This window comes from Bombyx mori, chromosome 12 (assembly GCF_030269925.1).
Source record: "Bombyx mori chromosome 12, ASM3026992v2".
NCBI classification, from domain to species: Eukaryota; Metazoa; Arthropoda; class Insecta; order Lepidoptera; family Bombycidae; genus Bombyx; species Bombyx mori.
Genome location: NC_085118.1, coordinates 3,396,803 through 3,413,959, shown reverse-complemented (window position 1 = coordinate 3,413,959; position 17,157 = coordinate 3,396,803). Strand labels below are relative to the sequence as shown.

At 37.0% G+C, this 17,157-nt stretch overlaps 1 protein-coding gene across 15 annotated transcripts in view; it reads left to right on the top strand.

Moving 5' to 3' along the window:
• LOC101741218 (CUGBP Elav-like family member 1) overlaps positions 1 to 17,157 on the top strand; it is a 417,033-nt gene that overhangs the window by 255,455 nt on the left and 144,421 nt on the right. For 11 of the 15 annotated variants that reach the window (XR_009974452.1, XM_062671375.1, XM_038014367.2 and 8 more), the window contains 2 exons: positions 8,655 to 8,766; positions 14,471 to 14,591. Coding sequence is in view for 14 of the 15 variants with exons in the window: in XM_062671375.1 (XP_062527359.1) it covers positions 8,655 to 8,766; positions 14,471 to 14,591 (233 nt within the window). In the remaining variant the exon portion in view is untranslated. Of the gene's footprint in view, positions 1 to 4,669; positions 4,869 to 8,654; positions 8,767 to 14,470; positions 14,592 to 17,157 lie in introns of those variants that run through there. The other 4 variants (XM_062671376.1, XM_012693228.4, XM_038014366.2 and 1 more) reach the window with 3 other exon arrangements.

Below are 17,157 nucleotides of genomic sequence, written 5' to 3'. Positions count from 1 at the left end.
ATTTTAGGCTTTGTAACGTAAGCACTAAAATTAGATTTTAATCTTTATTGAGCTGAAGAATGAATGGTTTGTTTCTATTGTTGTTTGTCCTATCTTTATCTCATTATGAGAACTTAATTCTCAACCATTTGTATGTATGTAGTTGAGATAAAAAAATAATATAACTGTTAAGTCTGTGTAAACAAATGCGTTAGTCGAATTAGATAATAGGAGGGTTAAGTTAGACAAATATTAACCATTCTACGACAGAATCTATTTTATTGTGACGCGTGCTTGAATGATTTCTATAGTATCATTCTTATGATCATCATTATTAGTTTGAAAGTTACTCGAATTGAAATTATTCGTTCGTAAATTCGGAGATACTTTATGAAAAACAAATTGGTGATAAACTGCTATTAATAAGTGGCAACTTAAACTGACATACACTAAAGTAGGTCATTAATCTCGAATAAATATCAAAATTAAGGGCAATAGCTAGTTTTTTTTTTAATTGTAGATAAACAAGCAGCCGGTCCCTCTGATGATATGTGGTCACTGTCGCCCATACTCGTAGATATAAACATTGACTGTGCGCCAATGGAACTGTCAAAACTGTCAAAACTTATTTATGGAACGTCTTAACTTAAACTTAGATTGAAAATTAATTGGCGTGATTCAGGAATCTGTCAAATATCTTGTGTTCCGCGACAGCTACCACGACACACAAAAAATATGAATTAATTCGATAAATGATCTAAATTTGTTACCGTAGGAGGTAAGTGATTTTCGGAGCCCGTAGACATCAGGATGCGAAAGCTCGCTCATGTCCTGACTGCGGTTGCTGTGACGAATAGACATCGCACACATCAAATTACCTTCCTACTTTGAAGTAGCTTGAAAATACACTGTAGATGAAAGACGACAGGAACATATATGTATGATACACACCTACGATTTAATATGTTCGCGTAATTTCTTTCCTTTTAAATTATCTTATTACTGGTGGTAGGACCTCTTGTGAGTCAGCGCGGGTAGGTACCACCGCCCTGTCTATTTCTGCCGCGAAGCAGTAATGCGTTTCGGTTTGAAGGGTGGGGTAGCCGTTGTAATTATACTTGAGACCTTAGATGTCTCTGTAGATATCTATGGGCTCCAGTAACCACTTAACACCAGGTGGGCTGTGAAAAAAATATCTCAATCATCTATCTCTGTACGCCAATATAAAAAATGTTTCTTAAGATTTTTTCGTCACGCCAGAATTGTGAATGCGACGCGCCTAACAATGAAAGCGGAACCGAAATTCATGGAATCATGAAACAATCCAGTTTTTTCCGAGGTCACGTTTCGCGCGTCACGCGAATGTACCTAATGTGCGCTGGGTGCACTTATGGTTGTGCGGTCAGAACGTTTGCCGAATAATAATAATCAATAACTCCGATGAATTTGTTAATTTTTTTTTTTTTGACTCAATACCTTGTGTACGTAAGAAACTGCAATTAAAAAAAGTTTAATTATAATTTCTTTCTCGCTATTCAGCTCAGTCAAGCTGTTTATGCGACTTGATATAACAACAAAATATAATCAACATTATTTAAACAAAGCAGGTATTTTACAGTCAAGTTCCTTGGCTGCCGATATTCACGAAGGAATTGACTCCTTACCGTCATATATGCGTGTTTTTATTACTGCATTTAGTAGATAAACGCACTGTTATCCTTGTCGACTATATCCTTCTTCAGACTAGATTCGAAGACAGTCTCAGCTGTAGGCAGCGACTTTGATGCTCCTTTAGCGATGGTAACTAGGTATTCAGCAGGCGCTATGAAAGCCCATCTGAATTTGCAATAAAATATATTTTTATTGCAAATGGAGGTCGAGCTCACAGCCCACCTGGTCTTAAGTGGTTACTGGAGCCCATAGACATCTACAATGTAAATGTGCCACCCACCTTGAGATATAAGTTCTGAGATCTCAAGTATAGTTCTAACGGCTGCCCCACTCTTGAAACCGAAACGCATTACTGCTTCACGGTAGAAATAGGCAGGGTAGTGGTGGTACCTACCCGCGCGGACTCTCCAGAGGTCCTACCACCAGTAAAATGAATCGAGCTATCGTGCAATATTTTACAAACGCGAGATTAAAACGCAGTTTACAAAAACCCGTTAATCCTACAGGACTTTAAATTCATTTATACACTAGTCTAACTCGGCTCGCTTCACTAACAGATCGTTGATTGAACTCAGATTTGGTTTTATTACCAAACTACACGGGGTTATCGGCTGGGGTTATATGAAGATTTCCTGAAATTCTCATCGCAATCCGTCCAGCCGTTTCAAAGCCTATATGGAGCATACATATCGATCGTTACATATCGAGGGGTAAAAGACTATTTATATTTGGCTTAAGCGACATTTTTACACCTTTACAAGAGAACTATGTAAAGTTTAAAATTTGACAAAAATATCATAACAAAAAACTTTTTTAGCTATTTAATTGAGGTAAACTTAATTGAAGTTTAATTATAAGCATCGAAATTTCGATACTAATCTATCCGTATATATAAAAATGAATTGCTGTTCGTTAGTCTCGCTAAAACTCGAAAGCGGCTGGACCGATTTGGCTAATTTTGATCTTGAATTATTTGTGAAAGTCCAGAGAAGGTTTAAAAGGTAGATAAACATGAAAATGCTCGGAATTAAATAAAAATAACAATTTTGTTTTTCCTTTTGTTTGTTTTAAGTTTATTTTATACAAAAGTTTAGGGCATTTATTTATCGATTGAGGCACTACGAAGTCTGCCGGGTCAGCTAGTACGAAATAAAACGGATACTTAATTACAAAGATAATATACGTCGCGTATTAAGCGAACTGTGGCTTAAACCAAATGGCCTTTCATCCGTCGATATACGTACATATAATACATATAGAATTTCATAAATTGGACACAAAGTATTGATAAGGAAATCCCTAATTTTTGTCCCGTAATTCCCTGTTTTATCAAGCCACGGCTTACCGATCGATAGATAGCAACATGATAAACCTTTTAACACGTTTTAGTTACGTTGGAACATTTAAGAAACGCCTAATATCATTTAGATTTCATACTAAGCTTTTACCTGGTACTTGGTGTACAAAGTATACTGAGATAACTACAAATCACTATACTGAGACCTTAGAACTCACATCTCAAGGTGGATGGCGGCATTTACGCTATAGATGTTTATGGGCTCCGGTAACCACTTTAGACCAGGTGGGCTGTGAGCTCGTCCATCCATATATGCAATAAAAAATAAAATAAAAAACAAAGTACCTAAATACCAGGTACCAAGTTTATGGTAGGTAGCGGCTAGGTTGAGTTCCCTGGCATCGTTGTTGTCCTTGAGCAACGGTACCAAACCACCATCAGATGGGCCGTATACTCCTTTGCCCACAAGGGCTAGAAAAAAAATCAAATTTCTTAACTATTTTTTCTGCGAAGCAGTCACGCGTTCATGCTTAAGGCATTGACTGCGGGATCATTTTTGAAAGACTATTAGCCCGTGCGTATGGGTATTTTTGAGGCAAAATTGGGCTTCTTTGCATTGCCTATGAGACCTGATAAGCCTCACAAAGGACCCACGTGCACCCATAAAAATCTGGATATAGTCGCCTCCCGTACCAAGCTAACATGGATATGACTGCTGCATCAGAAATCTGTCGCGCATAGGGCTTTTTAAGCCGCATAACGCAGTAGACATGTGGTGGGATGGTTGTAGTAGTACAAGCAATTGTTAATTTGATATCTCATCTTTGATATATTTATCCAAGTCTAAAGCCGCGTGGTCACCTTCTTTAAATCTAAAGTATGCCTTGATAACCTAAATACTATGTTTAGAACTAGATTTAGAAACTAGATTTTTCTATTTCTTTACTTGTCAAATGATGTTAATGTCAAAAGTTTGAGAGTAAATTGTGTAGTCTCTCCGTTGCACTGCCTACGTCGGCAATTTTTTTTTTCCTACCTAAGCTGATAGCCTTGGGAGGCTATTTCAGCTTAACCTTAATTAGTAGGTCAGCTCACGGGGCTCAAACCTGATGACGTTACTAACACGAACCCTAGCAAGAGCCGTGCTTCGCAGAATCTACCACCGGATCGGAAACGCGACCCACTGAGAAGATCCGGCGAGAAACTCAGTGGGCTGTGTCTGTTGGTTAATTTACTCGCCCGAGTCCTTCGTCGCAAGCGACGGGTTCGACGAGAACGATGACCGGGCGGCGTGTGACGGTAAACACGATAATCTGGCCCGTAAGCTAATTTGCCTTCAGTTACGTTCGGTGACCACGTAAACTGTAAACAATTGAAATATGGAACACGGTATACCTACGTAAATAGGAAACGCGATTTTAAACCGCTAATGTAAATTTGAATCTCGACTTTAATGACAACAAAAAATACCATTGTTCACTTTCAAGCATTTCAAAGGAACAGTTAAACGAATGATCTCGATCTATGAATATTAAATGAATGTATGTTTCAATGATAAACCAAAAATCAATTTAAAACTTTAAATAATATACCACAAGGTTTTGTTTCTCGCTCATGTTGAGTCATAGCGTAGTTTTCAATTAATCAGTCGTCATAACACACGGCACAATCTTTAAATGTAACTGTTGCAAAGGGTAGAATCGAAATTAGTTTCCTAGTTACCCACATGGATAAGTGCGCCGACATAATATTGTGCCTAACACCATCCTTTATTACGTACGTTGCCAGCGTTTGTTGATCGACTTTGATAAGAGATAAAGGCCTGTAATCGCGCTATGTATTCCCTTATCAGTGATAACACGATGGCAAACAAGTGCACGCAATACGGCCCGTGGAACTTTGGATATTCTAGAATCGTGAGGTATTTTTACATTTTAACAATACATGGCGGATTAGTTTTTTTTTTTTTGTTTTTTTTTGTTCTTTTTTTGTTTTTGTTTTTTACCATTGCTTAAATATTTTGTGTCGCGTTACGTTATTAGTAGTATTGTTTTGTTTTTTTAATATATATTTTGTTAGTATACACGGGATATCGATTAATCATTAATGGGTTTCGTTTTTATTTTTAGGTTATGCGCATTTTTTTTTCTTTTAAACAGTAATTTTTTTATAAATTATTTTCGTTTATTCTTTCCTTTCTTTTTATTTTAAACTAAGTATATTTTATTATTAATATTAATGTTGGTTTTATGTTATAGAAATTGTTTTCTGTGAATATGTGTTTGTATTATTTTGTCGTAAATGGATAGTTTGAAGTAGTTGGGATTGCGAGCTCGCACGATGAGATATATGGCATGACTTCTATTTCTACATCAAAACAGTCATGCATTTCAAAGGGTATATATAACAGGCGTTACGCATGACTTTGATCTCAGGTCTACTACGGACATCAGCGATCACTTAACACCAGATGAACCGTGAGCTAGTTTACTCGACTAACAGTCGCCTTTACAGTTAGAATTCCTTACTGCTAGTTTACTGCTAGTTTCTTGTTGTTCTTCCTACCGTTTTCCCGGTCTAATGCCAGAATCCGCTTTCCTGCTCAAGCTCCTCCGCTTTGCCTGGTCTTCGGCATTTTTTTTATTGCTAGAATGGGTCGACGAGTTCACGGCCCACCTGTCGTTAAATGGTTACCGGTGCTCATAAACACCTTTTTTTTATTGCTTTGATGGTTGGACGAGCTCACAGCCGACCTGGTGTTAAGTGGTTACTGAAGCCCATAGACATCTACAACGTAAATGCGCCACCCACCTTGAGATATAAATTCTAAGGTCTCAGTATAGTTACAACGGCTACCCCATCCTTCAAACCGAAACGCATTACTGCTTCACAACAGAAATAGGCGGGGTGGTGGTACCTACCCGTGCGGACTCACAAGAGGTCCTACCACCAGTAAAATCTAAGCCTACCACTTTTAACAATAACATCTTGCTAGTTCATTCTATTTAATTACCATTATATCCTTGCTGGGCAGGAAAGAATATTATCGAAAGCACATACCCACAGTAGGAGTAAAGTTCGTATTTCGTATTACGAGCTCTGAGCTTACGTAGATTCCGTGGATTCCTGAAGGCAGAGCATGATAAGAATTCAAAAATAATTCAGAAACGCGAGCCTTGCCCAATGCGAGCGCGTTGTCATCATTTTTCCCGTGCCATTTTTTTCCCGGTCGCTTTTTTATTATACGAAAAGGGATTAGTATTGTTTTTTGATTTTTTGATACTTCCATCCGATCACTGGTCCTTTATATACATGGTCTATGTAAGACAACGAATACCTTAATGAAATAAGGCAGCGGCTCGGCTCTGCCCCTGGCATTGCTGAAGTCCATGGGCGACGGTAACCACTCACCATCAGGTGGGCCGTATGCTCATCTCGAGGCACAAGGGCAATAAAAAATAAAAAATAACATAACTAGTGAAAGTTGCGCTCGTAATTTTTTTAAACTACTCGCGCGACACGCGTTGTTCATTAATGGTCCTATGATTTCTATCATGCTAGTAGTACTAGCAACAGCGATACCAAGTTTCATCACAATCAGATGAACAACTTCGGAACGTAGAGAGGAAAAACCGTGCTCACATAAGATAAAAAATTTAAAAGTTAAGTTATACCTATCCATATTATACAAACATAAGAACTATGATAATTTCTTCACCAATCACAGAGTTCTGCTTTATACCTATCGCGGCCTTGATACGCTAAGTAACTTCGACGTAAATTCGCTCACATCAAGAGTGATTGTTAATGTTCAATGACTCCAAACTGCAATTTTCTCTTGTTTCACGAAGATTGCAAACACCCTTGACGTGAGACCAAAAGAATTAACTCAAGGGACCTCAACTTTTAGTACATTTGTCAGATTAGTGATACAAGCAAGAAAAACTGTATTGTAGCCTTTCAATTGCTCCATTACAGGAGCATTACAATATGACATAAAGGTCGCGCCAAAGCTATGTACAAAAAGATATATAATTTCAAATGTAATTTTTTTTTCTTTAATAAGTCGCTCTTATTCTTATGATTATATTGTACAGAATAAAAACATTTGAAACGCTTCTTAGGACACGCATTTTAACTTCGGATACAATTACAAATGACACGCGAATGCATATTGGTAAAACACGAACAAACAAACAGTCAAACAAACATAGAACGCCGACAAACAGTCAAAAACAAAACAATCCAATCAAAACCTAATCTACAAGTCATTTGAAAATAATTGGAATAAAGAAACTGTATTTTAATTCAAATAACACAGTATGTGAATTATGCTATTAACAATAAAACATATATTACGAGTATTTTATTTTATTTTTATTGCTAGATGGGTGGACGAGCTCACAGTCCACCTGGTGCTAAGTCGTTACTGGAGCCCATAGACATCTACAACGTAAATGCAGCACCCACCTTGAGATATAAGTTCTAAGGTATCAAGTATAGTTACAACGGCTGCCCCACCCTTCAAACCGAAACGCTTTACTGCTTCACGGCAGAAATAGGTAGGGAGACGGTACCTACCCACGCGGACTCACAAGAGGGCTTACCACCAGTAAAAAGTAGAAGACAAATGAATAATAAGAATAAGAAAGAATAGAACAATAATTTGTTGAATACATATTTATTTAATACACATAAATTAGTTATAGATAAGCAACTCAAGCACTCAACAAATGTGTTTACGGGCGTCGGCCACTAGATGGCTTCGCTTCGATTAGTTTCTCATTGCTCTTATAGATGGCAGTAACATATTATTATTACCTATCCTATATTTTATTTTTAATGAACGGTTTTGTAATTTTTCAGAAACTAAAAATTGGTAAATTTTAATCAATTTGTCTATAACAAATAAAGACTTGTATGTACGATTTATTATTCTTTTATTTTCTGTGTTTAGTTATACAATAATTAAATGCCTTAACTTTAACAACATGAAAGCTTAGGGGCATCTACTACAAGATGTCGCTAGTTCCCATACAGAAAAAATATTTGTCGTAAAGTATAGCAGTTTCAGAGCTTGAATAGAATCTGGAACACTCAAATGACACATACGAAACATAAAATAATGTAAATGTGTATAATAATGGGCAGCCTTATCGCTTAGTGCAATCTCTCTTGCACAACTATAATAACTAGAGGTCCCACAGTAGTCGAAATTTGGCTATAATTAATTGGAATTGTAAGTTTGTACACATACTATAATCACAAATTTCGCCAAGGCTGCACTATAAAAAAATATTAATAAAGACAAACAAAATTTAATCTATTCTCAATTTGACCACAGACGTCAAGAACAAAAGTTTGACAATAAATAGTATGCATGCGTGTGTGCGTCAAATACATGGTAGTGTGTGTCATGTTTTCTTTATTGAATTAATGTATATTTTATGCATTATTTTAAAAAAATATTAGCATTGTGCACTTCTTCTCTATAAGTGTGGAAAATTTCATATTTCTCCGTCCGCGCAATTTTCGTAAAAAGGGATACAAAGTTTTTGCTTCACGTATTAATATATAGATAACTATCTTGGGAAAGGAATCAGCAATTGAGGACGATATTATTTAATAATAAAAGAAAAAAGTGGTACTAAACAATGTTAATATTAAACGAGTAAGTCGTAATTTTATATCTTTTTGTTTGTTACAGTGGGATGAATATGAATATAAACAACAACAATAACAACAACACGACCAGCATTAACAATAACAACAACAATAATGAGGACAAATCTGAAATGCCAGATCCTGACTACATCAAGGTATATATTACTGCATTATTATTTTATGTTCTTTTTCCCTGCCATTAATTGCAGATGACGATTGAAGGCGGGTGATTGTCGACGCTTATATTCATAGGAAATGCCAAGGCCGTTAAGATTTAAAAAGAAAGAGACAGAGAGAGTATTCTTTATTGTACACCAAAAAAATAATAAACAATGCGATCATTAAATACAAAAAAAAGTACAATTGGCAGTCTTATCGCTAAGAGCGATATCTTCCGGACAACCATCAGGTGGACAAGAATAATTTGGAAACGATTTACGTGCGGTGTACCAATCCAGAGAAATATATAGATATATATACATACACATATACACATACATACATATGTATGTATCCTCATGGAAATCCTTTATTCGTTGTTGGGCGGTTAATTCGTCTACCTGGTGTGGACTACCATTCCGTCCGTTAGTGCCACAAAATAATCAGGCGCTCCGATTTGTAGAACTGACTTAGGGTCCGTTCACACAGACCGGCTCGCAAATCATCCCCCCCCCACCCGGAAGAGATCTGAAATATATAAAAATAGCCAATTACCTATGCGATCAAGAAATAACACGCAATCGGAGCCGGTAGGCTCCTCTTATTATTTCACACGCAGCGCGTTCAAGCATTCATAATAAGAAAAAAAGTGCACATGCAAAAATAAACTTTACTACAATTACTCAAAACTGTTTCCAAAGTGATAAAAATCTGCTCTCCTCTCCAAGCCGGTTTGTGTGAACGGGCCCTTAATAGAATAAAATTAAAAGGTGGGTGGAGGTATTTTCGTTGTTATGTCAATCAGAAGCCACTTAATACCAGATGGGAGGTGAGTTTCGTCTATCCACCTGTAGGAGAAAAAAAACAGCTTAAATAAGACTTTAATGAAATTGAAGTGGTAGACGTTATTTACATCCATAACCATATTAGATTTTATATGTAATAATACTAGTTTGATTTTTGGAACAAAGTTCCTTATGGGACGATGCGGAGGGGTACCCTAACCGGGAAAAAACGTCCGTAACGTAAGATTTTCATTAGTAATGCACACAGTGTACGACTTAACTTTGCAATAAGTAACAACGTACAAAAAATAACATATTATTTTATCATTCATTGACCACGATCTCAGAGCGTTCGTTTGCGCAATACACTAACTCTTATACAAACAACCATGAATGAAGTGGACCACAATAAGTTCGCACGTTGCCGAATGACCGTGGGTTGTTGCGAAACCTCCAGTTTTATATATTTATACCTCGAATAGAACTATAAATTAATATTTTTATAATAAGGAACTGCGTTCCTATCCGGTGTCCCACGACACCACACTTCTTTTTTTACGAAATGAAGGGTTTAGGAAATTGTACCTATAAATTGTTCGAAGAGATCTCGGGACAATCACATTAAAGTTAATCATTCGCAACGCAGTAATCAAACAACAAGACACGAATTTCAGTGTAATAGTTAGCTACGGTCTGTTTACCGCAAACCCTCGCCCGCTGGAGTCAATAAGTACCTAACGGCCCTACCTGTGTAATATTATGTCAATGACCCGCATACATGACCTACATGGGTATGATGATAACGATAATCGGAACGCGATCCGAACATTACCGAGAAGAAGTCTTGGTTCACGCCTTTTCACGCGTCAGTGCCAAAAATTACGTTTTAGTAGTTGGTGATTTTTTAACTTGACAGTAAAATTAGTACTCCATAGACGCCAACCTATTGTCTAACCTTTGTTAATCGGGCGGGGGGCCGAACCTCATACCAAGTATCCGCGCTTAGGGGGCACGTGGGACTTGACGGTCTGCAGATGTTTGGAGCAGAAAGCGGGCCCAAGGATGTTAACATATCATCAAACCTAGTATGTTAATACCAAAAACCAAACGTTAACATATAGTAAACGACGGTTATCGATTGGTTATCGATTTTCACGATTGGTTATCGATTTTCACATTCAAGGAATGAATTGTGTAATGAAAATCCAACTGGCAGAATTTATTGGTTTACATAGCCGAATAGCTACCGTCATTCGCGCACTTCCATCCCGAATCGGTAAGCTCCGATTCGAAGGATAAGATAGCAATGGTCACTCAATGCAACAGGAGATGTTTATATGGTAGTTCAAATAAGCAACGATTGTTATATAGAAAAGTTTAAATAAATACATCCATAGATCCATATAATCTATAGATCATCAGCTATAGATGGATCATCTACAGATAGATCATCTATAGATATTAAACATTCAGAGAAAGAGCTAACAAATTTGTTCACCGCAAAAATGCTTGCCCAATCTGGGAACCCAGTTCTCTGTCCACCAGCTAGTTGCGCTAACTACTGCCACTCAGTCGTGATCTTCATTCAGTCACTCAACACTTTATATGAGTAAAGATAACAGCAAATCTTTGTCTAAAAACATCTCGACCCATTAAATCTAATATATACTAAAAGCCAATACGAAGAGGACAATTTAAACCGCAACCATCGTTTAATTGAGACGTATCTGCCTCCGTAACAGCGTAAAGACACGAGTACAGAATACAGGGGTAAAATTTATGAAGGCAATTAAAAAGGTTTCCCGTCTACGGATCGCGACGCGGTTGCAGCGACACTTCGCACCGCGCCACGCGGGAGGTGTTAGGCTCCCTACATACAACACGGAAAACGTTAATGTTTAAAAAGTCGCAATGCTTTCCTTCTTGCTATTATCCCACCAGATTTATTTTTCCTATCTATGCTGATAGCCTTGAGAGGCTATTTCAGCATAACCTTAACTAGTAGGTGAACTCACGGGGCTCAAACCTGACGACGTTGCTGACACGAACCCTAGTAAGAACCGTGCTTCGCAGAATCTACCACCGGATCGGAAACGCGACCCACTGAGAAGATCCGGCGAGAAACTCAATGGGCTGTGTCTGTGGGTTAATTTACTCGTCGAGCCCTTCATCGCAAGCGACGGGTTCGACGAGAACGATGACCGATACTACCAGATGAACTAGGCACAGCATTAGAATACATCTATTTTATAATATGACTACACAATGCAATTTTACAACCGCCTGATATCAACAAGTAATCAACAACCACTATTAAGTGTGGGGCTAAAATTTAATGAGATACAGAGTACGTAACAAATCGTTCTGCCTAGACTCCCAAGCCAGAATAATCCTGTGTCAATGTAATAAATGTAATAACAAAGATGCCCATATCTGGTACCAAAGAGTATCCTACCAAAGAATTTGACATTTTAATCTTTGTATGTATTACAAAAAAAAAAATGGGGATAATAGTAGTTTTAGCTAGAAGTGGCCTTGTTGGTTTAGTTCTTACGCATTTAATACTAACAGAATCATAAAAATTATCTCTTGCTTTTTGTTGACACGTTATAAAATCCAACACAAAATTTTACGTAAAATATTCGTGGACTTTGAAAGATATTGTTAGGCGTGAAAGAATATGTTTTTACAAATATTAAATCCCTCACAAACGATGTTGCTACAGGTATGTTTCCTGAAATTTTATACTTAAAGTCTATTGATTTATCTAGAACGGAGAATTGATTAATTTCAAGTAATATCTGGTCGAATGGCCTGTATGATGTTATTTTTTGTTATATGCACAAATGAATTGCAATTACAAATTACCCTTGTAGGCAGACGAGCATACGGCCCACCTGATGTTGTGTAATTACCGTCGCCCATGGACGTCAACAATGCTATGGGCACAGCCAAATCGCTGCCTACCGTTAAGTGCTCTCCACAAGCCTCGATAAAAAAAGGACATGTCGTAGCGCCGTAGGAAATCGTGTTTTAGGCATAGCAACTAAGTTTTTGCATCAGAGTAGTCTTACTGCAATACTGCAATATCAATCGTAATCAATCTCGCAATTTTTTTATTGTCTTACTATCGAATTCCGAAGCACTTTAAATTTAGTTCGTTCCCAGAAACCGTCATGAATGTAACGAGCCTAAACTGTAACAGTTTGCCGTCACGCGACCCCGTCCAATTACCGTCCCCTGATTGCTTTTATGCTGCTGCAATACGCTTGTCAACCGTAATATATATTAGCGAGGCCTCTGTTAATTTAAAGTTCATTAATTTTATTTTATTGTATATGCCTTGCTGCTATCTGAATTTTGTTATTGTCGCTCGTAAATTACGTGAGCCGAAAATTTTCAGCGTGCGCGCTGTCTGTATGTCGGAGGCCTACACGTTTCACGCGATTTAATTTTCGTGCATACAAATTTTGTGTTCCTTTAATTATTAATGAAATGCGATTGTTATTCTTGTTTATGTTTTTTTTTACTTAGAACCTTTAATTTCATTTTGAATTTGTCATAATTAAAAATGGTAAAACGATTGATGTTCAAGTTTTTTTCTTAGGATTTTTGAGTTTTTGCATATTCTTTTTTTTACGTTTTCCATGGTTATGTACGCAAATAAATGGAAAATTTATATTTAAAAAAATGCGATATCTATTCTAAATATAAAAATCACATTTGCCATAGCTGCAAAAACGCGTTACTGGAAAAATAACTCCGACGAATTTTTACAAAACATGAAAAGTTGTTAAATATATATGATAATTTCACTATTTTGCACTTCTCATTGGTATGTATTCATATTCATATGGTATACCTATGTATATATATATATCTATTTACTACATACGTAAATTGTAATATTATGATAAATACATTAAGAAAGTGTTCATCACTTTTAAAATTACAATACATATTTAACTATCGGCATAAATGGAGCTCATATAATCATTAAACACATAATAATTAAACAGTACATCATTAAATAAATACTCATTACTGCTCATTACTCACCTGGGAAACACAAAACCTATGTATTGATTGCGGAAGGAACTGTACTGCTTACCTGGGATTCGCGACGTGTAAATGCTTCCCGGAATAAGCAAGGGAGTGTTAGCGACACGCGCATGATACGTCCTTCCACGAGTTCTAACAACTCTCACAGACGAGGTTCCAGGAAAACTACACGCAATACATGTATGTAATCCGACGCTAAACAAATGACCCACAGACACAGCCGACTGAGTTTCTCGCCGGATCTTCTCAGTGGGTCGCGTTTCCGAACCGGTGGTAAATTCTGTGAAGGGCTGCTCTTGCAGGGCCAGTGTTAGCAACACTCCCGGCTAGAGCCCCGTGAGCTCACCTACACGTCAAGGAGAAGCTGAAATAGCCTCTCAAGGCTATCAGCATAGGTAGGGGGGAAAAAACAAAAAAAGTTGTGTGGTGTCGTGGGACACCGGATAGGAACGAAGTTCCTTATAAAAATATTAATTTTAAGTTCTATTTGAGGTATAAAGAAAATAGTTATTCGGGTATATATTTTTATTTTGAATTTTTTTATTGATAAAAATAAAAAAAACTACTTTACAAAGTTATCAACTTTATTTTATTCACAATGATTTATAAAAAACATATAATAATAATATACAAAGAAACAGCTATTTATATGAATAATAATAATAACCGTCATCACGTAGACTATACATTAGACACTGTATAGGCATTATACTTAGATTATACATAAATAATAAAAATCTTATCGTCGTCCCATAAGGAACTTCGTTCCAAAAAAAAAAAACGCTTGTTCCGTCTATATCTTAAATTTTGGTGAAAGTCAGTAAAGTAATCTTTGCATTTTTGAATATTACAGATGTTCGTCGGTCAGGTACCAAGACACATGGACGAGAATGACCTCAGGCAGATGTTTGAGGAGTTTGGTAGAGTCCACCAGATCAACGTGCTCCGGGATAAGATCACCGGAGTCAGCAAAGGTCGGTCTCACGCTTCCTGTGAATAGAATAGCATAGTATTTTTAGTATTATATTCATTACTAGCTGAGTCCCGCGATATTACCCGCGATTATTGTAGTATCGCTACAATAATCTAGTCTAAAAAAAGTAGCCTAAGTTACTCCTTATATCATCAGCTACCTATAAGTGAAAGTCTCGTCAAAATCGGTCCAGCCGTTCCAGAGATTAGCCGGAACAAACAAACAGACAGACAAAAATTGTAAAAATTGTTATTTTGGTGTATGTATTATATATATATATATATATATTCATATGCATGTAGTAAAAAGCGGTTATTTCAATATTACAAACAGACACTCCAATTTTATTTATATGTATAGATTAGTATTTTTTAGAAATAGAAGCAATTTTAGCATTATCTGTTTATGTCTGACAAACAATTGCAATAATTTTTTACGAGTAACAAACAAGCAATGATGGGATTTGAGTTTTATGAGTTGCTAATTTACAAGCTATTTTGCCTTTATTTTTTTATTCACTTATGTAATTTCGTCAGGTGAATTTACGAATTATTCTAATATACCAATATTTTATAAATTCGTTTTAATATAAAAAGCACGCACCCACGAACCGTCTTGCTTGAGCCGCGATGTTCCGTCAACAATATACACGTAGTAGGAAGAAAGCGGAGATCGGGTACCATTACCTTCCGTCTCGTATTTATGACGCCTTTTGTATTAAAGTTCCACAGTAAATAACGACTTCACGAGAATTTTCAAGATAACAGACAATAAAAATAAAATCTCAAGTTACTTATTAAAGTTTTGTAACGATGTTGGTATCAAAGCTGTTGAAGCGTTTGATTATAAATGCATACTAGTTTAATTACAATAATTTTTTTAAGCACTCTTTTTCTTATGAGCATAAAGTCGAAATTTTAGCAGTACTTGGATTCAATTCCTGCGTGACTGAAATAGGACCGGACGCTAATGAGTAGAAGTATAATAAGTAAAAAATAAATTAGAAAAAATTGTACCTGCCTGCGAGATTCGAACACCGGCACAGCGACATCGATCCATACGAATGTGCCGGTCGTCTTATCTAATAGACCACGACGACTTCATCATCAGTACAGCCTAAAGCCGCGAATTGTAGCGTCAATCTGATCTTTCTATGAATATCTTTAATGATAGTCAAACTATCTTTCAGCTTAGGTTTTCTTGTCGTCGAAAGCAGATTTGTCTACATTATCAGTGTCTTGTCTCTACTACGGGGCACAGTCATAAAAATGGAACTTGAAAATTTATAAATATTTGTTTTTACTAGTGGTAGGACATAACACAAGCCCGCACGGGTGGGTAACATCATCATTCCTATCCCGACCGCGAGGCTGACATGTGCTCTTATCACGGATCCACATTATACCAATTGGAACGTGAACTTACGAAAATAGAACAAAATACATCATAATTTATTGATTATAAGAAACAGATAAAACTCCTATATGATTGAACTAACGTTATATTCATGTTATTGTTTGTTCGTTTGTTTGTTTGTTAAAATTATTGCCTTATGTGATATAAATCGTTGTTTTTGTACTGTCTTAATGTTCAAATCATGTCGACTTTAAGATTCTATAACAATATGACAATTGCACGTTTTGATTAAAAAATTTTTATTGCCTTTGTAGGCAGACGAGCGTACGGCCCACCTGATGGTGAGTGGTTACCGTCGCCCATGGACTTCAGCAATGCCAGGGGCAGAGCCAAGCCGCTGCCTACCGCTAACACAACAACAAGTTATATACGTTGTTACTTATGATATACAGAGAAACGCAACGGCAGTGCGGTGTGACTGATTACTGCTTAGGGGGCTGTAATGTGTTCTGGTATTTTTTTCCGGTTTACTGGTGGTAGGACCTCTTGTGAGTCCGCACGGGTAGGTACCACTACCCTGCCTATTTCTGCCGTGAAGCAGTAATGCGTTTCGGTTTGAAGGGTGGGGCAGCCGTTGTAAATATACTGAGACCTTAGAACTCATATCTCGAGGTGGGTAGCGACATTTACGTCGTAGATATCTATGGGCTCCAGAAACCACTTAACACTAGGAGAGCTGTGAGCTCGTCCACCCATCTAAGCAAGAAAAAAAAATATAAATTTTCTTTAAATTATATTCTTAAGGTCTCTCAGTATAGTTACTATACAACGGCTGTCTAGCCCTTCAAACCGAAACGCATTATTACTTCGCGGCAGAAATAGACAGGGTGGTGGTACCTACCCGTTGCCTCACCATCAGTTTAAATGATGAGACAGCTGTAATTGTGCAACACAATTGAGTATCCGCGTCTCAAGATCCTGCGACAATTTAACCTCACATGGATCGAGACATACAATAATCGGCAAACTCTATAATTGTCTTCAAAGAACAAGCTTTCATGTTTTCTCCCTCTCACTTCGATCTTACGCCCGGGACACACAGCAGCTCCTTTCGAATTAACATAAATCGCTCTCTCTCTCTATCAAGTTTCTAAACTATTTCCGAGCTCTTAAATCAAGTTAACCACTTTTCAGTACACCGAGGCGCGTTC